This window comes from Neovison vison, chromosome 11 (genome assembly GCF_020171115.1).
Source record: "Neovison vison isolate M4711 chromosome 11, ASM_NN_V1, whole genome shotgun sequence".
NCBI lineage: Eukaryota > Metazoa > Chordata > Mammalia > Carnivora > Mustelidae > Neogale > Neogale vison.
Genome location: NC_058101.1, coordinates 179,829,153 through 179,852,208, shown reverse-complemented (window position 1 = coordinate 179,852,208; position 23,056 = coordinate 179,829,153). Strand labels below are relative to the sequence as shown.

The 23,056-nt window shown below is 42.7% G+C and overlaps 1 protein-coding gene across 2 annotated transcripts in view; it reads left to right on the top strand.

Moving 5' to 3' along the window:
• The window catches only part of UNC5D (unc-5 netrin receptor D), a 233,451-nt gene that overhangs the window by 151,470 nt on the left and 58,925 nt on the right, over positions 1–23,056 (top strand). Inside the window, exons 7-9 of one of the 2 annotated variants that reach the window (XM_044225400.1) lie at positions 12,954–12,992; positions 16,648–17,025; positions 22,901–22,985. In XM_044225400.1, the coding sequence (XP_044081335.1) occupies positions 12,954–12,992; positions 16,648–17,025; positions 22,901–22,985 (502 nt within the window). Of the gene's footprint in view, positions 1–12,806; positions 12,993–16,647; positions 17,026–22,900; positions 22,986–23,056 lie in introns of both variants that reach the window. The other variant, XM_044225401.1, reaches the window with a different exon arrangement.

The window sequence follows — 23,056 nt, the reverse complement described above, 5'->3', positions numbered from 1 at the left end:
ATCAATGTGATTGCAGAAGGCTCCCAGAGGAATCCAGTTGGGGTTCTGTAAGCTGCACGGTTAGGAGAGCATTATATAAATTCAGGCTGTGGTTGTTCCGTGAAAGAGGGGCTTAGTTTAAAGACTACATGAATCATCACTGATGCAAAATCAAAGTCAATTATGAAGATAATTGAGAAACAACCTGTTCCCATATATAGCTGTGCTCATGATCCTCCACGAGGCCTGGTGGATAGAAGACATTACTCAGAGCTCGCGAGCGGGGCTGAGTGAGAGCAGGCGGGCCGAGAAGCCAGCTCTGAGTTGCAGGGAGGTGTAAAGAGAAAGTGAGGTCTTAAGATATCTGTTGGCAAATCATAATGACAAACTGGGGAAAATATGTGCACCGCATAGCTCATGAAAGCACTTATTGTAAATGAGATAATTTAATCAATTACGTTTCCTAATGTACTAAACCGAATGTTTCATTTTCTGCTTCTGCACATCTTAAATTATCTTCAGGTGCTTTATGAGATTTAATCATAGTTAATAGAAACTTCATTACCATCAAATGTGCTTTCAATAAATGTTGTGTAACAATGTCAGGAGGTGCAGTAAGATATAGTAGGTTCTGAATGGCAAACACGCACCCCCAGAGTCAGATGGGAAAAAAGGCCGCCTTCAGACAATAGGACTCCTAGGAGGCTTGGGGCCGTGGCTTTTCTGAAAGGCCATGGGCTCCAGAGGTGTGGCTTGTCCAGCATGTTCACCTTAGCAATGAAAAGGATTTCACTTTCCCCTAAAAAGTAACCGAGAACCACACACACACACACACACACACACTCACGGTCTTCTCTTCATCTCCTTTCCATGTAGCTGTTCTGCATCTAGCAGCAATGGCTGCTCAGCCCAAATCCCATTAGCACGTCCAGAGTCCAGAGTCGGCCACCTTCTGGACCTTCATCTCAACTTTTTCCAAAGTGTCTTTCTCCTTCTCTACCCCTGTTCTTCAGTCCTGCATCCTGTCTATAGTTCGGTCACACCGCACCATCAACTCACTTGTCTGTGGGTGGGACTTGGGCGGTGTTTGGGACCCCTCTTTTCCCTCTGCTGTCTCCTGCTCTGCTTATTACTCAAGAAATCATTACAGTCTACCACCCGGACGGATCTCTAGTTCATCAGCATCTCCCCATTTTTACTCTACCCATATCCAGACCTCTGTTCACTCAATAGCTGTCTGTTGAGCGCTTGCCACGTGCTGGGAAGTGGTGGTGGGGAAGCGCTGAGCTGAACAGGCAAAGTTTCTGCTTCCACAAAGCATCCGGTTTTAATGAGTGGAGATGGATGGATGCAAACAAACCAGAAAAACCTATAGTGCTGATGGTAAGTGTCATGAAAGGAAATGAAGCAGGGTAAGGGGCTCAAGCGGGGTCAAAAGAAGTGTTGCTTTTTTTGTATAAAGTGTTCAGAGCAGGTCTCTGTTTAAAAATTACATTTAAGAAGAGACCTGAAAAAAAAAAAAAAATTCTGGATGTCTGGGAGAGATTGTTCCAGACAAAGGCTGTTTGTCTGGGAGAGATTGTTCCAGACAAAGACCAGAGGCAAAGGCTGCGTGGTGGGGACTTGCTTGGAGTGTCTGAGGAACAGCAAAGAGGCCAGGATACCTCGAGCAGAGTGGCAAAGGAAAGAGTCCTGATAGCTGAGATCAGAGAAGTGAGATGAGAAGGGAAATATCATAGGCCATTGTAATGACTTTGACCAAAGGGAAGCCCTTGAGCATTAGTCATAGTGACATGACCTAATATTTTCAAGGATAAGCTCTACTTGTTGCATTAACTGTTAACATAGAGTGGATCAAAGCAGAAACAAGACCTGTTGCCGTGATCTACTGTAACCATAATCTGTTATAGTAATCTAGGCTGTTCCAATATGGAGGCCCTAACGTTACCAAGGTTTAAGATGACTGTGGCTTGATGTAGATAGACGACATTAGAAATTGTAAAAATGGGTCATACGTGGGTATCTTTAGAAGGCAGAAAGGATTTGCTGATAGACTGGATATCGAGTGTGAGATAAAGAAAGGTGTCAGGCATGATTTCAAAAGTTTGGCTATGGCAGCTGGAAGGATGGAGTTACCATTAGTGATGACGGAGAAAATGTGGTCTAGCAAATCCAGAGGGACAGTTCAGTGTGTTACTAGTGCTAACTTTGGGATACCTCTTCAACATCTAAATGGAGAGGTTGAGCAGGCAATTGAATATATGAGTCTCAAGGTCAGAGGAGAGTCCTGGCTGATGACATAAATCTGGGGCTTGTCAGTGTCCAGATGATATTTAAAGCCATTAGGTTGAAAGAGATCCCGGGCTAATGAATGTGTGTGGAGACGGGGAAGAAAGTGGAGGACTGAGCCCTGCGGGGCATCAACATTTAGATGCAGACGAGGTCAGAAGTCACTGCAGAGAAGACAGAAAAGTAATAGCCGCAGAGTAAGAGAAAAACCAAAAGAAAAGAAAATGGCATCCCAGAAGAAAAGTTTAAAAAGTTCAGGCCATCTTCGTTCCCAGCCAGGATTTCTACAGTGGCCTCCCTGGATTCCGTCTTGCCCGTCGTCAATTTATCTGATCTTTCCAAAACGTAAATTCTTGTTGTACCATCTCCATGTTTAAAGCTCTTCATTTGCTCACTGTTCGTTCTAAGATCAAGTCCAAGTCCAAGGTACTAAACAGGTATGTGATCTGGTCTCAGCTTCCCTTTCTTAATCATCTCTCTCAATCAGCTTAATCATTAGGTAAGCTCCTTCCTACCTGCTCACCACTTTCTATATTCTTCAGCCAGATAAAGCTTCTGGGTTTTCTGGATACCCTCTGCCCATTTTCACATGTACGCTCTGCTACTTCTGCCCAACAACTTGTTCCCACCACCTGCTCCTTAACTTGTTAAGTTCATTCTTCCTTCATCTCCTCTGACTTTCACCCATGCAGCCTCCAAGCACTGGTCTGGTTATTTACCCAGTATCAGACAATTTTCCTAATTCTCTACTCTATTTTCATTGACTTGTTGCTGGTCTGGATTCCCATTCCCATTCTTATTTACTCTTATTTACTCTTGTAATAAGAGTCTTATTTACTCTTGTACCTGTAGCATTCACCGCTGACCTATAATGAAGTAGATGCTCAGAAAACACTGGAGTTAATGCCTTATATCCTCCTGTTACTCCCCATGGAGTCTTTTATTGTTTAAGGTGAAAATAAAGTCTGCTTCTAAATATTTTTACACATTTACGTAGTAGCTATTTATTATACAATTGTTGTATATAAATAGTCTTGTCCCAGTGAAGCATGAGGGAAAAATAAGAAATGTTTTATCCCCACAACTTCAGTACAACATAGAAGATGATAAATGACTTGAGAAAAGGGGAAGGAACAATTTCAGATAATCATTTATTTTGTACCAGATATGAAGTTAAAGCTCAAAAAGTATGCTTTCCAGAATCATTTCCATCAAAGAATGGCCCAAATGTGTCCTTAAAGACTAAAAACAATGTATACTTTTCTCACTAACACCCACTGCGTTCTATATCTTTTCTAAAAATGTACTACCTTCATCCATATTGGAATTATATGGAGCCTGGGAATCCCCATCTTCTGGATCTTCATAGGGCTGGGGAATGCCTCACAAGATAGGGGGCCCACACTACACTTAGATTTTTATTTTTTAAGATTTTATTTATTTATTTATTTGACAGATCACAAGTAGGCAGAGAGGCGGTGAGGGGAGGGGAAGCAGGCTCCCCGCTGAGCAGAGAGCCCAATGCAGGGCTTGATCCCAGGACCCTGAGACCACGACCTGAGCCGAAGGCAGACGCCTAACCCACTGAGCCACCCAGGTGCACCTACATTTAGACATTCCTTTCTACGAAGACTTGAATAGTGCCTTGAGCCCATAGAACTGTCTGTGACTTTGGGACCTACCTTTACATTCTCAACAGAACTTTAGGCTCTTCTAAGCTAACATTAGGCTACTGGCATCAAAGCTAATCTTCTAACCATGCTTTAAAACACATTTTTTTTTTTCCCATCATATTTCTTTACCTCCTGCGGATTATTTTCAATTACATAAATACAGCACTTTCTGCAAATTGCGTGACTTGCTTTGTCCTTCAGGATCATCCCTACTGTGAATCAATCCAATATGTCTTTATAGGCAACATTTGTAATTTTCTTACCACTTCCAATACCCTTATTATCCAATTTTTATCCTATCATGAGTGTGTGTCTTTTCTTACTACTCTTTTCAATGACATTGTTGACTCTGCCCTTAATGAATGTGATGGGAGTTTGTTCATTATATACCTCATAACTAAGCACAGAGGAGTAGTTGAGAGACCAATATGTTCTTCAGCAAGAGGGTAAGTTGGAATATGAATTTTCAGGTCCCATCTTTCCACTTGTCAGTGTTTTCCAAGTTTAAAGAGTTTGTGCCTTCAGTTTTTAGGATAGGACATTAAATAAAGTGAAGTCATTTTTCGCAAGGGCTAGAATTCAACTCCTATTCTTTTTGACTCTATCTCTACTCTAACTTGGTCTTCCTGTCTGATGGGGAAAAGCACAGTTCTTTTGCAGCCAAAGATAGAGTTACCAAATAAAAGAGAGGACCCCCTAGTTAAATTTAAATTTCAGATAAAGAAATTTCTAGCATAAGCATATTTCAGATATTGCGTGGGAGATACACTAACATTATTGTTGATCTGAAATTCAAGTTTAACTGTGTCATATTTTTATTTGCTAAATCTGGCAGCTTTGGCTGAAAGGAGGAGTATAATATGCATGAATGTGCACTATCAAAAAACATTTTATAAAATAGATTACCTTTATTGCCAGCCTTGGAAGAATGGTTAAAACTGAAACAGATATTAGAGGGTCAAGCCTTTCCGTAGGAGCAAAAAAACGGATTCAAATAAATAAATAAATAATTCTCCTGGAGTACAAGGTCTACTTGAAAAAATAAGTAATCAGACTTGGCCAGAGAGTAGGGTCCATATGAATGAGAAGTGGGCGAAAGCTTTTGAAAAATGGGATGGTGCAGAGCATCAAGTATCTTGAGCCATGATATAAGTCCTATTGGAGTGGACTCAGTTCATACTGGAGAGTCGTTGAAAGGTGTTGGAGTGGCAGTACCAGGGCTGTGTTTGGGAAGATGAATCCACATGTAAAATGGCTCTGAGTGACCAAGACTGTGTATACTAGGAAAGATGAGACCATACACCATGGGTGTCAAGTGTGGTATCTCCTACTGAGATTGAGACGTGAGAGGCACTGCAGATGTAATGAGTAGGACATGTGAGGGGTCTGGGGAAGGGCTCAATGGGGACGAAATGAAAGATGACTCTTCAGCCTCACTCCTGGTGTCACATTACCTGAAAAAGGGAATTCAAGAGAAGAAAATATTTGAAGAGATAAGAATGATGAATCTAGAAGTCAGATGGCAGATCTGAGATGTTAGCACAATAGGCAAGTAGTTTTGTCCAATGAGCAGGAAGGAGATGTGGCCTGAGGTCTGCAGACAGGAGATGAGGCAGGAGATCACGGAGATCACCAATGGAGAGTGTTAGGTATCAAGGAAAAAGTTAGCACTGAGAGCGATTATCCAATTAGATTGGCCTGGAGAAAGGAAAGGGGCTAAGAACTGACCTTTCCAGTCTGTCTATAGAACTTTGAGAGTGGAGGGTGGTTACTCAGTAAGAAAGAAGAAGGTAGGGAATCGAGTTTAAGGAACGTTTTTTCTCTCTCTAGAAGGAGGGTTGGCTTGGCTGGTCCACCACTGCAGAGCAGTGGGAAGGAGTAAGATAGAGAACATGACTGTTGAGGCAGTGGTTGTAAATAACCTTCAAGAAGGAACAGTACTTTGGCAGAAAGACAGACCTTAAAGGGTAAGAGAACAACCAAATTTAGAAATACTGGACTAATTAAATTATCATATAGCCTGGCAATGGGCAAGGCAAATGTAAAAAGAAATGAAGTGGGTCTCCAGGTTCTAACAGAAAGACCTACAAGATACTGTATGTGGAACAGCGACAAAAAAGCAAAGTACAGTAAAGGAAATATAATGTGGAGCCTTTAGGATAAAAAAAAGATAAAGGACATTCACACACACCCCCGCCCCCCCCCCGCCCCAAAGTCTCAAAGATATTATTAAGACTGCTTCTGGAGAAGAGCTAGTTGGAGGATGCATTTTCTCCTTGCATACTGTCCATTTTTGTATTTCCTAAAACATTTTCTCCCCTTATGTGTATAGGATAGCAGTTAGCTGGTTAGAGAAATTATGCATTAAGAAAACACATACGGGGGCGCCTGGATGCCTCAGTGGGTTAAGCCTCTGCCTTCGGCTTGAGTCATGATCTCAGGGTCCTGGGATGGAGTCCCGCATCAGGCTCTCCGCTCAGTGGGGAGCCTGCTTCCCCCCTCTCTCTCCGCCTGCCTCTCTGCCGACTTGTGATCTCTCTCTGTCAAATAAATAAAATCTTAAAAAAAAATTTTTTTTAAAAAGCACATACTAAGAAATGCTGGATGTTTAAAAAAAAAATGCTCAAAGTTCTTTTATACAAAGAGCTAAGAATCCATGGTTATAGAGAAGACCGCATCTTTGAGATGTTTATCTGAGAGGAAGCTGGGGGAAGGATTTGGGGAGAGGTGATTTAAGAAGTCTAGACTGCGTGTGGAGGCAGAGGGCAAGGCTCCAGTACAGAGGAAAAGTTTGAAGATGCAAGACCAAAAGGGAATAATGAATGAGTCCGGGTCCCAGTGGAGGCGGGAGAGGGCGGAATCGGAGCCGGCCTGACACAGAAAAGGAGCAGCTCTTCGGGGAACAGAGAAAAGGGAAGGAAATGTGGGTGAAGAAGCCGAGGAATTTTCGAGTTGCAGGGGAGTGAGCTCGCATGGGATGGCCTCCATTTCTTCAGCTGGAAGGAAGGGCAGGCGAACAGGAGGGCGCTTACTGAACCAGAACAACACAGGGCACATAGCGCATTTCAGAATTGGCACTTCGGTCATTCCTTACAACAGTAAAACACCACCACCACAAGAACAATAATGAGGTTTTTGACGAGAGATCAGAAAAGTGGAGGTGCTGATTGGTGAATGGGTTGTAGGATTCCAAGCAGTGCAGATATCATTGGAACGGTTCCCCATGGTTGGCCGTGGCTGGCCATTTAAAAGCTATTTTCTGATGTGTTATTAAAAAACTTTGCCTCTCAAAGACACCAAGGATAAACCACTGTAACAGTAATTTTCGTTGTATGATATGTCAGCATCTTATGAAATATTCTGGCACATGACCTTGTATCCACAGCACTGGCTGTGCAAGGGGCCAGGGGCAGGTCCTGAGATGCCTGGGAGCTGCCTTTCTAAGCGAGTGAGCACAGCAACAGCTTCTTTGATGGTGTGGGTTCCTTGATAATTCACCGTCTCTTTGATGGTGTGGGTTCCTTGATAATTCACCGTCTCTAGTATATGTCAATGCAGGTTGTTTGTTTTTCTTCTGAAATGGCAGCAGTGGTCATTCTACCATATTTAATCGGAGATGGGATTTGCTCTGCTCCTTTATTAATTTTGTGTAGCTATCTAATTCTCTAAAATAGATTTTAATCTGATATATAGTTAAGCTCATAACATGAGAATTGAGTTATAGTCCCACTAATTAGTGGCAATGATCAGTATTTCACATGGGAGTCATGTGAAGAAAGGCAAACCGAGTAAACCGCCCTTGTATTTCGTCCTTTGGTATTTCGAACCTTACATTGGTTCCTCTAAATGACTAGGTATGATGGCAATTCCTAAAGACACAGAACTTGCGGATGCCTCATCCTTGCCTTAGGAATTTCACAGGGGTTCTGAAAGGCCAGTTACTCCTCCTCACCAGCTTTGACCAAAAATAAATAAATAAAACAACTGCAGACACTTGTCAAGTCATGCTTTTTTTTTTTTTTTTTTTTTGGCAGAGACCTTCTGAAAGTAAATTTTAGTCTCCCTCAGAACTTCACCACACTTTTTTTTTTTTTTTAAAGAGCCCTCATTGCAGAAAAAGGTCATTTAAATATCTAACCAGAGTCCCAGTTGCTATAATAAAAGGCCACGTCCTCCTTTTCAGTCCTTGTTAGAGATGGCGAAGTGTTGGTTACTCACATCATCATAAAGGAGAAGGGTCACTGAGTGCCTCCTGTGGCCTGTTCTCCTCTTGGGACAACACTCTGTGCCTTAGAGATCACCTCAGTCACTTTACAGCTTTCCCTTCTCCAGGCCAGATGAGTCCATAAACATGTCCTCTCCAGGGTCCTCATTTCCAGCTCTCTATTCATCTTTTCAGACATTCCAAACTCCTTCCAGCAACAGACATACTCCTCAGTAGTTCCTGACCAATTTGGAATACAAGAGGTTTCTCAGTCAGTTTTCGGTTTTGTTTTCTTTCCTCCAAGATGTAGATTTTATGCAACATTTTTTTAATTAGTTCCAGAGGTAGAATTAGTGATTCATTGGTTGCATCTAAGACCCAGTGCTCATTCCACCCTTAAGGCCCATCATCCAATTACTCCATTCTCTCGCCCACCTCCCCTCCACCAATCCTCAGTTCATTTCCTAGAGTTCAGCATCTCTTATGATTTGCCTCCCTCTCTATTTTCATTTTATTTTATTTTTCCTTCCCTTCCCCTACACAACAATTTTTTTTTTATACCACATGTTGGGACTTTCCACGCTTTGCTTTGTGTGGCTTTTGGATCAAGGAAAGCTTTTGTGACTCTTGGATCAAGGAAAATGGGGGTGAAGACACAGGAAAGACATCAATAACACAAGGATACGTAAAGCTTCATTCACGAAACAGAGAGGAAAGTATCCTGTGCCCATAGAAAGCAGTATAGATCAGTCACGGGGTCTCAGTGCTTCTGTTCAAAATCACTCTGAGCAAACAGACCAGCAACACACGTGTCTGTGAGCAAGCAGACAGGTGTGAACACATATATGTGTTCCATGTAGGGGGTCCCTGCGGCAGGAGTTTGGTAATCAACCTCAGATTGTGATTTCTTTTTTTTTTTTAAAGATTTTATTTATTTGACAGATCACAAGTAGGCAGAGAGGCAGGCAGAGAGAGGAAGGGAAGCAGGCTCCCTGCTGAGCAGGGAACCCGATGCGGGGCTCGATCCCAGGACCCTGGGACCATGACCTGAGCCGAAAGCAGAGGCTTTAACCCACTGAGCCACCCAGGTGCCTCAGATTGTGATTTCTTTAATGCTTCTCCTCCCACTGTTGGAGACCAGATGAACAATCAATAAATAGTTGCAGTAGTTTGCAGATTTCTGTGGGAAATTATAGAGATAGTACTGCTTTTAAAGTGTGTAAAGCAGTTAGGGAGAATGCATCGGCATTTAGATAATTCAACAATAAAAAAGTGATCCAAAAGGAGTGTTGGAACCCTGAAGTGATGCTGGAGTTTAGAAGAACATGGTTGGCAGGGTTGGCCAGATTGGGCAGGTCAAGGTTGCTTTCTTGGAGGAGGTGGACCTTGAGAAGGCACCTGTTGGATGAGTGGTACCTAGATGCCCAGTGGGGTGGGGTGATATTTTATAATGACTTGCCATCCAGTAGCAGGCACCCATCTGGCAGGTAAATTCACGGTTGAGTTTGGGGTGTAGGGCAATGCAGCAAAGGGGAGCATGAGCACTGACAGGACCGTGAAGAAAGAGCTCAGTGCCTGGGGAGTGGTGGTGCCAGGTGGTCATGTGGTTGGAAAGACTCCTCTGGGAAGGAGCAATGGAAGCTTCCAGTACTTGGATGTTGAGTGTGTGCCTGCATGTGTATGTGCGTGCCCGCGTACACCGCACGACCCCCCCTTGTCCCATGAAGTCGCAGCGTAGAATATGGGACTAAATCTCAGATTCTTCTGGGGTCAGTTCTGAACACACAAGAAAAGCGAATGGGTTACGTTTTCAAGCATACGGCCATCCTTCTAGGGGAAACCACTCTTCTTTCCCGGAGGACAGATTAGCAAAGAGTGAAGCAGAGAAAAAAAGAACAAGAATAAGGCGAGATAAAAGCAGGTAGAGAGAAGAGAAAGAAAGAAGAAAGAAGCACTGTGGTCCAACTTTGGAAAGGTTTGAGCCGTGGGTAAGGATGTCTGATTATTTCTCTCCATACAAACACAGGTGACGTCGAATGACTTGTGTCCGCTTCTGTCAGAGCCTCATCACTACTGTTGGACAAGAAACAAGAATATGTTAATTTATCCGTGCATGCCCATTTCCATGGCATGGCTGGCCCTTCACAAATGTTTGTTGAATAAATGAAATTATTAGATTCTGGAGTTTTTAATTCCCCAGACAGATTGCTCTTGTAAAGTAAATACCACATTGCTTATCCTCCTGTAGGAATCGATTGACTTCTGGCTCTTAGATTAGACTGTTCCACCAAGTGCCAGGATAAACATTATACGGACACGGTGCCCTCCATATGGTCTCACTCCCTTCTCGCCCCATCCCCATAGTCTCCATACTTTTTTTTTTTTTTTTTTTTTAGTTCTGTAATTCAGTATTTCATTCCCTTATGTCAAATAGATTCTGCAAATATTCTTGGGAAATGCATGGAACCATATCAAACATTTAAATCTCAATCTGCAGGCATATGTAGGGTCCTTTCCTAAAAACAGGGTTTGTGTCTGAGAAGGAGAATTCTGGTTGTCTGGATAGCATAAAGAGCAAGGTAGGAATACAGAGGAACAAGCACAACTTGTTCCCGCTACTCAGTTTGGTCTCGGGATGTCCATTTCCAGCCGAACTCTTTGGCCCTGGTCATCCTCCTGGTTCCTGCTCCTGCCTGTTTTAGCACCTGGGACGCTAAAGAGGTCATTGGCTCTCCTTTGCCAATTCAGCAGCTGCATTCAGTACACTGCCAGAATGTTTCTGTGTCTGTGCTTCGATGCTGAGCAGGTGTGTTCTCCCCAGATATGCCTTTTAAGCTGATAGTGTCATCAGTCAGTAGTGCCTGAGGAACCGATGGCAAGCAGGGGGGAGGCTAATTGGTTTCAAGCCAAAGTTCTCTCACTACTCCTGGTCCCCTGTTGTGTTCTGTGTCCTCTCTCCGCTCTGAGTACAATTACCTCATCCAGGGAGCTTAATTGAGGAGAGGGAGGGTGGGAGTCTAACGGGGGGCATAGGTGCCCTTCCCTTTCTCTACGAGACTGAAAGGCTGGGATCGGCCGCACTTACCACATGCCTGGTTCTGGGTGGTCAGAGCAGACCATCACCCAGAAGCCTCCATCCCTTTGCCTCTCCCACCGGGACCACCGGGACACTGGAACTAAAGCCCGAGTCATGCCCTGTTTCTCAACACCGTTGTGGTTACCGACAGTGTCTTACAACCCGTGAACCTTTCAGATACCGTTCTTTTGGATGGTTACGCTCCCTTGCACGTTATTTGTATGTGTTTGCGGCCCTGTTGCTGAACCGGCTCTGCTTGATTTCCTCGTTCGCTCTTTAATTTGGTAGCACCTTATTTTACAGCCCACTAACTTTGTCAGACATAAATGCCTTTTACCTGTGTGGTTAGCAGCACTCCGTTGATAACGTGAGTACCATATTAGGCTGCAGTGAAGGCGTGCTAAGCACCATGCAATTACAAGGTGAATATACAAGAGCTCTGTTTTAGCCTCTAAACCCAATACAGGGTGACAGAGTCATTACTTTGGGACCTATGAAGTGTACTCACCCCATAATCCGTAGGGAGATGAATTACAGAGTTAGCGCTTGCCACCTTCTCCTTCCACATACTTTCCAAGATGAAGCCTCTCTCAGGGTCGCGTGATCTTGGATAATTCTCCTCCTGAACCATAGTAGCCATGACGAATGTCTTCCGGAATGAATCACACCCACAGGACAACTAGCAAATGAGTTGGAAAACAGCTACAACTGATCGTGGGGGTTGGGGAGACACCCACATTCTCAATTCAAACTAACGCTTTTATTTTTGCTTTGCCTATGCATTCAATAGGATGGAGTAGGAGAGGTATGGGAGAAACAGCATGTACCCTTTTAGAGACCGGTCCTCCTCCACAAAAACGTTATTAAGTCTAGCACTTAATGGTGCTAGAAAACATTGACCATGGACATTGGAGCACCTAGGACCAAGACCTCCTTATCTCACAACAGAAATTTTCTCATAATGATTGTAAATGTCTTAACCTGATGTTGTCAATGTTCTCTTAAACGGAATGATTTGTGCCAAAGCTAAAAAAAAAAAAAAAAAAAAAAAAATCCTATTTGTGAGCTCTGGTCTTCTCTCTCTCAGCTCCTAGACTTTGTATGAGCTTCTCACCCCAGCCCACTCTCTATGAATGCATGTGCCCCACCTCATATAGAAGCAGAACAGTTTGCCCATGTTTTGTCATTGTATGTGGCTCTCATGTCCCCCCTTCAAGTAAAAATAAGATGCCAAAAAATCCTTTGTGGGTAAATATGACTTCCTAAACCAAGTCAGTTAAGGAGTTGTCTGTTTTTCCTTGAAAAATATTACATGCTTTGCAAAATTGATTCTCTTTAAGATTTTATGATGATGTGGTCAGCTACCTTAATGCAGTCAAGATATTTGACTGGCGTCCCTCTGATTTATACAGGGTATTTGAGAAACATGATTACGTGTAAGAGTAGAACTTACAACTAGCTACATATGTTATTTTGTCCGAGCGGCAGCTCCAAAAAATCCAATAGCATTTCATTTGGTATCCCAGGGTGGCTTTTCAGCTCTGTGCCTGTGTTGGCCATTTAGGATTTCTCTTGTGTCTTTCAGGCATTGAGAACGCCAGCGACATTGCTCTGTACTCGGGCTTGGGTGCTGCCGTGGTGGCCGTTGCAGTCCTGGTCATTGGCGTCACCCTTTACAGACGGAGCCAGAGTGACTATGGCGTGGACGTCATTGACTCTTCTGCATTGACAGGTGGCTTCCAGACCTTCAACTTCAAAACGGTCCGTCAAGGTCAGCGGCGTAGGTCCCCCCAACACCTCGTCCTCAGGACCATAGAGACTACGCTCACACAGGACCCCCAGTGCTCTCCGGCCCTGTGTGAAGGTAGCTCTTGGCACTGGGAGCCGCTGCCTAATTGTCTTCACGCATTAGGAACCCAGGCCCCGTGGGGTAGTCTGCCTCAGTCACTGGCTACGAGGAAGACGAATGGAAGATCTCAGTTTACCGTTAGCAACATTTTCAGGCACTCCCATCTTTGATAGTCAGTAAACTTAGCAAGTTACTTTGTCTCAGATTATCCAACTTTCTATCTTAACAAGACTGCTTTGAGACTATTTCATTAACTAAAATACTGATTATTCAAACCTGAGCACCAATGACTTTCCCATAGCCTCCCATGCATATGAATTCTATTACAGACTAGGTAGAGTGATTGGTGTTACTTCTATTTTGTAGAAGTGAAAAGGACTTCAGAGAATCTGTGATGGGTCAGGTAGCCAGCAGGGGAAGAAAAAATGAAGTTCCCAGCTTAAATGACTCTCACCTGTTGCCCGGTCGAGGCAATCTTTTGTTGGAGGGAGAAGGAAATCGATCATTTCACACTATAGCCATGCTCATTTTCAAAACAGAGTCATTTAATTCTCTTATGTGAGCCAAATCTGTTTCTGATTGCAGGATGGAGATGAGCTATACATGGGTTTTGGTTTAGAAGAAATGAAACTATCTCCTTTCAGAGGGTGAAGTTTTCCACGTTGACCCTTTCTGTCAATATTATCACCTTTATTTCTATTTATTATGCATCACTAGGGCCTATAGCCCTGGACAAGAAGGAGTCTCACTGCTTGGTAGTGATTGAGGAGTGAATGGGTTCCAAAGTGGAATCCGAACACGCTAGAAACTGGGAGATGGCTGGTAGAGACAAAATGCTTTCTTGCCTGCCGCTCACTTCTGGGCATCAGAGTTTCAGGTCTGAGCCTGCTTCTCCGAAAGGGCCACAGGCCCTTGACTTGGGTGCATGGTTTAGTAGATACGATTTGGTTTTGAAGGGGCCAGGGGACGGGAGTGGGAAGCTGGGTGAGCCTGGTGGTGGGTATTATGGAGGGCACGTATTGCATGGAGCACTGGGTGTGGTGCATAAACAATTAATTCTGGTACACTGAAAAGAAATTTAAAAAATAAAAAATTTAAAAATACAAAAAAGAAAGAGAAAACAGAAAAAAAAATAAATACTGGGTTTAATGTAAAAAAAAAAGAAAAATAAATCAAATGAAGAACTGATCTTTATACTCCATAAGAAACTGGAAAGATTTTTCTATCAAATATAAGATCTCAAGGTCTCAGACTATAACATTTTAAAATAGAAGAAATACAGTCATTTGAGAGACAGAGGCTTTGAAGTCAGATAGATAGAATCCAAAATTGCTGTATGACCTAGTTAATTGCTTGTGCTCTGGGTCTCAAGTTTTATAGCTACAGGGATCCTCCTATCCACATCAGAGGGTCCTCGTGAGGATTAAGTGACCCAGAATAACAAGGATTATAAGCCCTTGGCATATAGAAGATGCTCAATAAATGTAATGAGTGTGAGTCTAAATGCTAGTGGTTTCCTCTGACTTTGGCCCAGGAGGCCCAGTGTGTTCCCTGGAGCAGCAGGTGAGGGGGTGGTTCCCTTGCCCAAGGGTTTGGAGAATGCTGACTTGCATAAGCTGAACCACATCTCCTCAGTGTGGGCCTCCTCAGAGCTCGTACTGTATTGTGACTCTCTAAAAGAATAGATAGCCCTTCCAAACTTCCTTTACCATTTTGGTTTTATTTTTAACCAAGAATATCCCAAAGCTAGTGATTAAAGCAAAACTCTTTTACTAAGATTCTCCTCTACCCTAGATTCACTGTGATGCTACCTACACCTCCCATTGACCCTCATATGATTTTCACCTCCATTGTCTTAAGAGACATCCCTTCTTGAGCAAATAGAGCTGGAGGATGAATGGTGATGACACTTTTAAGCAGAAGGCCATGCTTCGATTTGACCAGAAGTTTTAAAAGGATTTCCAAAGGGAGCTGTGGAATAATCAGCCAACTTTCTTCAACCGTGGACTCTTGCCATATGTACATACTTTTGTAATCAGGCATTTTCTCCTTAAGGTAGACTTCAGTGTAACTCTAGGAAATCTTTTTTGCTGCTTGGCTTCACATAAGCTGGGAGGGTCTTTTAAAAGTGGCCAAAAATTAAGCTCCAGAAGGTGAGGACTTGAGATAAAATAGCCATGAGTCTCGGGGATGCGATTTTTTAGGTCTCGGTGGAAGGGCCTGTTCCAAATTCTTTTCAGTTGTGACATGGTCCTTAAGTCCTGCTTCTTGCTCAGGAAGACCATAAACAAGAACCAGGCTGAGACCTGTAGAATTCAGTGCAGTTCCATTAAAAAGCACAGCTCCTTGATTGTGTCTTAGCACCAGAGCCACAAGTATGAAAAAAAATGCATCCAAGGAGCCTTTAGATCTACAAAGCCTTTTCATCTCATTTTGAACCTCCTCCTCTATGATTTTGGATTCTTAGAGCATTCGAACAAGAGGTGGGAAAAGTCAGGTTTATAGATTTCCTGCTGGCATTGCTACAAATTATGAGTTGGAAGAACAATAGAGGCTAATAGAATATGGCCTAGAATTGCAACATTTTCAAAAATACCATACTTTAAACATTTTGTCAGGCCCCAAAGGAAAATTGTTTAATATAGTTTGGGTTTCAATTTGAGAAGACACATTGGTGGACTGATACGGGGGTGGGGGGGAGGTTTGGGACCGAGAGTTATTTCGTTATTTACTAACAAATGAGGTTACTTCATCACAAGAAAATAGCACGGCATTTCTTTGTTAATATTTGGCCTAGAAAATATCGGTGAAAGTCCAACAAATGAAAGCCCAATTTCTCATGTTTTTGTAAAGATTTTTTGGTTTCAGTTGTTCTGAGACAGAAAGGAAGCCGTTCTCAGCTGCTCCCCAAGTGCAATCAGGAGTCTCACTCTCCCCGTGTGGGGCCCCTTTTTCCTCTCCGGGTGACATAGGCGCTGTTAGAGCAGACTCAGACACGGAGCGATCCCTGGGCTTCCCTGACCGTTTTGCCCAGAGGACACAGCATTTCCTCCCCCGGCTCCAGAAACTGCCCAGAATGCCGCGTGAGAGGTTCCGCCACCAACGTCGTTCTCGTTATAAACAGCCCTACCTCGCTGTGTCACCTCTTACCATTTCAAATGAACAGATGTTATTTTTCCTCCAAACTGGATTCCAAAACATCTTTCTTTTTTTTTTTTTTCTTTAAGCTTCTCTCTGCCAGTTAAAATAGTCACATAAACAATAATACCTGAGCTTGCTGCCTGATGGAGTGCCAGAAATACTTGTTTTGAAAAGATGGCATCCGAGGAGCTCTGGAACATTTTTTTTTTTTTCCTGATTTGGGTTCACTGACATTTGGAGACTCTGCTGGGAAAGCCAGAGCCCCCATCTCCAAGGCTCTGGTCACTCCTGACCAGCCTGTCAGAGCTGCCGCCGAGGCTGGGGCCTGAAGGGCCGCTGACAGGTGCATGGGTGGTTATGCAGTTAGAGGCAGAGGCAAGGGGGTAACTGGGATGCCTTTTCATTTCTGAGTGACAGATCAATTTTCTTTGACCAGGTAACTCCCTGCTTTTGAATTCCTCCATGCAACCAGACCTCACAGTCAGCCGAACATACAGCGGGCCCATCTGCCTCCAGGACCCTCTGGACAAGGAACTCATGACAGAGTCCTCGCTCTTTAACCCTTTGTCCGACATCAAAGTCAAAGTCCAGAGCTCATTCATGGTGTCGCTGGGTGTGTCTGAGAGAGCTGAATACCACGGCAAGAATCATTCCGGGACTTTTCCCCATGGAAACAACCGCAGCTTTAGTACGATGCATCCCAGAAATAAAACACCCTACATCCAGAATCTGTCATCGCTCCCCACAAGGACGGAACTGAGGACCACTGGTGTCTTTGGCCACTTAGGAGGACGATTAGTCATGCCAAATACAGGTAGGTGGTTAAGTGTGCGTTTCTATTCCAAGCATTCTTTTAAATGGTTTATATTGATACAATTATGTCCTGTAAGATTCGTTTTTAAGATGCTTACCATCTTTGTGTCAGAGCTACCAACTCTGGTTCTATAAGACTCCTTGATTTACGTGGCCAACCAGAATCGATGCTGATTTTAGATTTTGCGGTCGTCACTTCACAGATCACTTGCTCTATTTGATGCCTTTTCCAGTTGACAGCCATGTTTGCTCAGGAGGTTTAGGTGGTCCCCAGAGTTAAACCCCCTTGAAATATATTTCCTAGAGCATGATCAGGCAGCACTGAGGACATTCCTTGACAGGAATGAGAAATACCATGTTTTATAGCCAAACATGGTTTATACACTAGTAGATAATTTAGCAGAAGGACACTGGGAGTCGAACTTCCTCCATAACTGATCTAATAAACATGGTTGAGTGTCCACAGACCTTGCTATCATGTTACTTTACAAGGATCAGTGATGAAGGTTCATTACCGAGTCGCTCTTTTGAATACAAACTTCAGGTCCAAGGCTAAATCGTGCATACAATTAGTTCTTAGGAATTTTTTTCCTCCTTTTGGTTAGAAGGAGGGTTTTCTTAATGTTTTGACAAGGATACTTTAGGTATATAGACCAAAAAGCTTTTGTTTTTTAATTTTTTTTTTTAGTTTCCAAGATTCATTGTTCATGTACCACACCCAGTGCTCCATGCTCCCTCCTTAATCCCCACCACCAGTCTCACCCATGCCCCCACCCTCTCCCCTCCAAAACCTTGAGTTTGTTTCTCAGAGTCCACAGTCTTCCATGGTTCCTCTCCCCCTCTGATTTACCCCAATTCACTTTTCCTTTCCCTCTCCTAATGTCCTCCATGTTATTCCTTGTGTTCCATAAGTAAGTGAAGCCATATGATAATTGACTCTCTCTGCTTGACTTATTTCACTCAGCATAATCTCCTCTAGTCCCATCCATGTTGATACAAAAGTTGGGAATTCATCCTTTCTGATGGAGGCGTAATACTCCATCGTGTATATGGACCGTATTGTCTTTATCTATTCGTCCGTTGAAGGGCATCTTGGTTCTTTCCACAGTTTGGCTCTTGTGGACATTGCTGCTATAAACACTGGGGTACAGATGGCCCTTCTTTTCACTCAATCTGTATCTTTGAGGTAAATAGCGCAATTGCAGGGTCATAGGGTAGATTTTTAATTTCTTAAGGAATCTCCACACTGTTTTCCAAAGTGACTGCACCAACTTGCATTCCCACCAACAGTGTAAGAGGGTTCCCCTTTCTCCATATCCTCTCCACCACTTGTTGTTTACGGTCTTGTTAATTTTGGCCATTCTAACTGGTGTAAGGTGGTATTTCAATGTGGTTTTGATTTGAATTTCCCTGATGGCTAATGATGATGAACGTTTTTTCATATATCTGTTAACCATTTGTATGTCTTCTTTGGAGAAGTGTCTATTCATGGCTTCTGCCCATTTTTTGATGTGATTATCTGTTTTGTGTGTGTTGAGTTTGAGGAGTTCTTTATAGATCTTGGGTATCAGTCTTTTGTCTATAGTGTCATTTGCAAATATCTTCTCCCATTCTGTGGGTTGCCTCTTTATATTGTTGACTGTTTCCTTTGCTGTGCAGAGGCTTTTGATCTTGATGAAGTCCTAAAAGCTCATTTCTGCTTTCATTTCCTTGGGAAACACGTCTTGAAAAAAATTGCTGTGGTTGATGTTGAAGAGGTTACTGCCCATGTTCTCCTCTAGGATTTTGATGGACTTCTGACTCACGTTGAGGTCTTTCATCCATTTTGAGTTTATCTTTGTGTATGGTGTAAGAGAACGGTCAGGTTTCATTCTTCTATATGTAGCTGTCCAATTTTCCCAGCACTATTTATCTAAGAGACTTTTTCCCCACTAGATATTTTTCCTGCTTTGTTGAAGATCATTTGGCCATAGAGTTGAGGGTTCATATCTGGGCTCTCTACTCTGTAGGCCAAGTAACTTTTAAAATGACATCCTGTCAATGGATTAGTCTTCAGAGATGTCATCTAAGACCTAACTGAGTGGCCGAAGAGGGCATACTCTCCTCTGATTTCTAAGCAACAAGAATTAGGTAGTGCTCTGAATCATCACTGGTTGGCCACTGAGAGGAAAGAGTGCACTCTCTCTGTAAGTGTGACAAAACAACCAGAGAGCATTGAATCAAGACCATCAGGGCCTTGACAGCCCACTCTGAGGTATAGCTAACCACCCTCTTCAAATCAATGATTTTATCCTCTAAAATGAAATCTGCCATAGGACTACTCTGAAGCTCCCATTCCAGCTAACCGACCCTACAGTAGCTTACTGAGTTGACACTGCACTTAGGTTCAAGTTGAGAAATGCTGTCTTGTTCTCCTCCCTCAGCTGATTCCTTAAAAATTGCCCTTAAATGCAAACCCTACTCATCATGATTTTGGTTTCTGAACTTTCAATTCTCGAAATCTTCCCTAGTCCACGTTTTAGGACATCGTTAAGAATCTTCGTTTAAATATGCATGAATGTCAACATGGGACGTAATCCTCCCTGGTCCTAATTGGCCGTCAGGAGACTCAATGCAGAATAAGTTGGTCAGCCATGCTTACCAAGTACCCTTCTTGTAAGAATCTATAAACTGGAAGTATGGGCTCTGGGAGAAGAAAATGACACAAACCACTCCTAAGAACAGGATATATTCATAAAAATCCTGGGAAGTTGCATTTTTGTCTTCCCTTCCCTTCTTAACCCAGTGTGTGGCACTTCACAAGCTCCCAGAATAAATTGGCCCACACTCCTCCTCTCCCTTCCTGTCTTTGTGTGTTTACATACATGTGGAAGGCAGGCCAGGATCAACCCGTTCACTGGCTCTGTTCAACGTTCATCAAAAATAGTGAGATGAAACCATGACACAGATTTTTCTTTTTCTTCCCTTTTGACTTGAGAAGTACTTGCATTGCAAACGCAAAGTTTTGATAGCATTGTCTGGTTCCCAAACACCTCTTCTGTGAAAGGGCATTTTCAAAGCTTCTAATAAGAAGTCCTGGACAAGATTGAAGCTGTTCACTGGGAATGAGTTTGAGGAAAAATAAGTGTGGGGAATTGAAACATATGCCATGTTATTTGCAGAACATAAATGCGAAATATGCCCTAGGGGGCTAAAGTGTAAAGAAGCAAGGCACAGCAATTAAATTGTTCTAATGCCATCCATCCCGAATTATTGTATGATGCCTGGCAACGATTTTTCAAAGAGGATGGGATGGTCCCCATGCTGTAGTAGTCATTTATTATGCAAAATATGAAGCAAGAAACTCAGACAGGTGGTTCTGTTATCATACCAAATAAAAGGCTGTCAGGGTAGCAGGTGGAGTTTGGGGGAGAGTATGTTTCTTTAATCAGAGATAACTGGTGAGTGACATATTGAAAACGGACTCTTCTTAAGGGGACCACACGCATAAAGATTCCCCACTCCGCCTTTCCTCCTTCATAAGCTATAACTTGCTGCCCGCCCACATTACCACCCACCATGACCCTGCCTCCGTGGTTTTGTCCCATCTCTGTTTACAATATGCTTATTTTAGTGGGAGGAGGGAAGTATGTTTGAAAGAGAATTGTGAAATTTCTGACTGAAGGAAAGAGGAAATCATTTAAAGCTCTAATGATCCTGTAGATTCAGGTCGTATTTAGGAGTATTATGAAATAATGTTTCAATCTGAACACAGGGAATTAAGCTGACTTGAAAGGAATGAGATAGGATCCGTTCTACAAACAGCCCTATCTTAAATGGCCACATGCATATTTATTCTGATTCGATGTGGGAGTCGCCTGTCAGACACGGATGATCTAGAGAAGAGAACACGTCTCAGCATCTGGCTTTTTTTTTTTTTTTTTTTTAAATAATTTCTAATCCTATACCTTCATTTATTCAGGATTTGGTTTTTGTTTTTGAGTGCCTACTGTGTGCCAGGCATTGTGCAACATGTAATTGATATAATATGCTTTTTTTATTTTAAACACACTGTAGGATTTATTTGCGAGTTTACAAAAGACACACTAATCAACATGTCAGAAAGTGAAAAGTGATCATTTTTGTTGGCAATCGAAGAAAGGACGATACAGGGCACCAGGCAACTCTGTGGTGAACTTTTCTGTATCTTGACTATGGTGGCGATTAAGAGAGTATATATGAGAAACTCATCATTTTGTACTCTTAAAATGGGTACAATTTATTGCCTGTGAAATATACCTACAAAAAGGAAAAAAATAGAAAAAGAAAAATGGGAGCACGACAAAGTTATTCTTTCATTGTTTGATGATGCCACATTTGCTTCTATATCTAAAGAATTTGGACTGAAGATCTCTGTTGTCCTAAGGGCCTAGAGTGTCTAAAAGAGAGGCAACAGAGAAGAAGTACTGTGTCAGACAGAGAATACAGAGTGTGTAGGGTGTGCGTTCAGCTTGACACCCACACCCAGTGAATATCCTGTGTATCACACCTTCTGCTCCACAGCAGGGAAGGATGTCCTGGAGTCCACTTCATTTGGCAATTACATTTAAAAAAGAACAGGAAATGAAAGGAGGAGCCTGATCAGAGGCCCCTAAGTATGGCAATTACAGTTCCATTGACATTAAAGTCCAGAATATAAATGGATACTCTTGCTGAAAAGCTGTAAGCAAGATTTAAATGTGCCTCGTTCTTAGTGCTGGTGAAAGATACTGATGATAACTAGCATGTTACTGACTAATGCTCATAAATGTGCATCACAAATAACGTGTTTTGCAATGAGTCTTGGATTCCTTGATTCCACAGCAGCTAACAGGCACACTGAAGGATATCAGAAAAGCCTGCCATCTCGAGATGTAAATTACCACCGGCAACCTGAAAAGCTTTCTGTGCAATTACATTAGCACTAATGAAAGGGGGGAAAGGTGGGAACTGCATTATTCAAAGACTTGGAGGATGCCCTGAGATTTTATTTTGCAAAGGTCTTACTGTGTCTCTATTTCATCTCTTTTATAAACAAGAAACTACATTAAAAAGAATCTCTGCCCTCTCTAGATTCTTCTCTCTTGGCCAAAGTGAAATATTTACTTCGCAGTAGACAAGAGGAAAGAGAGGACGTTGCACACACAGAGTGATATGCCTTCCTGGGCCTTCCCTCTCCTGCGTTACAGGATCTTGCTGAAGTTAGGCTACTGATTTTTCTCTGATTTGACATGAATATGGTTATGCCACCTTTAACGTTCATCATCTTTTCTTCCCCAGCAAATACAGGTTGTCATATAGCTGGTGTTTGGTCCTATAACGTCCCTAAATTCATCCCTGCTTTTTTTTTCCCTCCAGTTTTCTTGAAAAAATACAGCACCTCTTTAAACTTACTTTGAGATGCATAATTTATAAGACAATTTCATACCAGGCCTGAGCAAAGCATTAGAAGGCTCACCCACCATCTCAGACGCCTTTTCTGGAAATGACTGGAGAGGGATGAGCTACAGCAATACAGTTGGATAAACTCTTATATTCTCAGACAGGTTTGATGGTGTCTGGTCTCAGGACGTCCAGTCATTTAAGAGAATTAGAAAGTGCCAAGAAGACTCTAAGTATTTTGAATTTGAGTACACAGTCGAGTAACATGCTCCTCTTTATGTCACTGTTGGGAAACAATGTTTTCTCCATTAGTTCTTAGACTTTATAAACTTTGCAAAGATCAGGGTTTCATACATTGCTGTGAGGGGTGTGTGTGTGTGTGTGTGTGTGTGTGTGTGTGTGTAAGGTGCTCAGCTGAGGGGTTTCACGACTATTGGAAAAATCGGTGAATAACCTCTGGGCTTTTTCTGTTTTAGGAGTGAGTCTACTCATACCACACGGCGCCATCCCAGAAGAGAACTCTTGGGAGATCTACATGTCCATCAACCAAGGTGAACCTAGGTGAGAGACAGAGAAGGGTGGCATATTGATGACATCTTAAATACAGAATGGAGCTTCTGCAGAAAACCTGA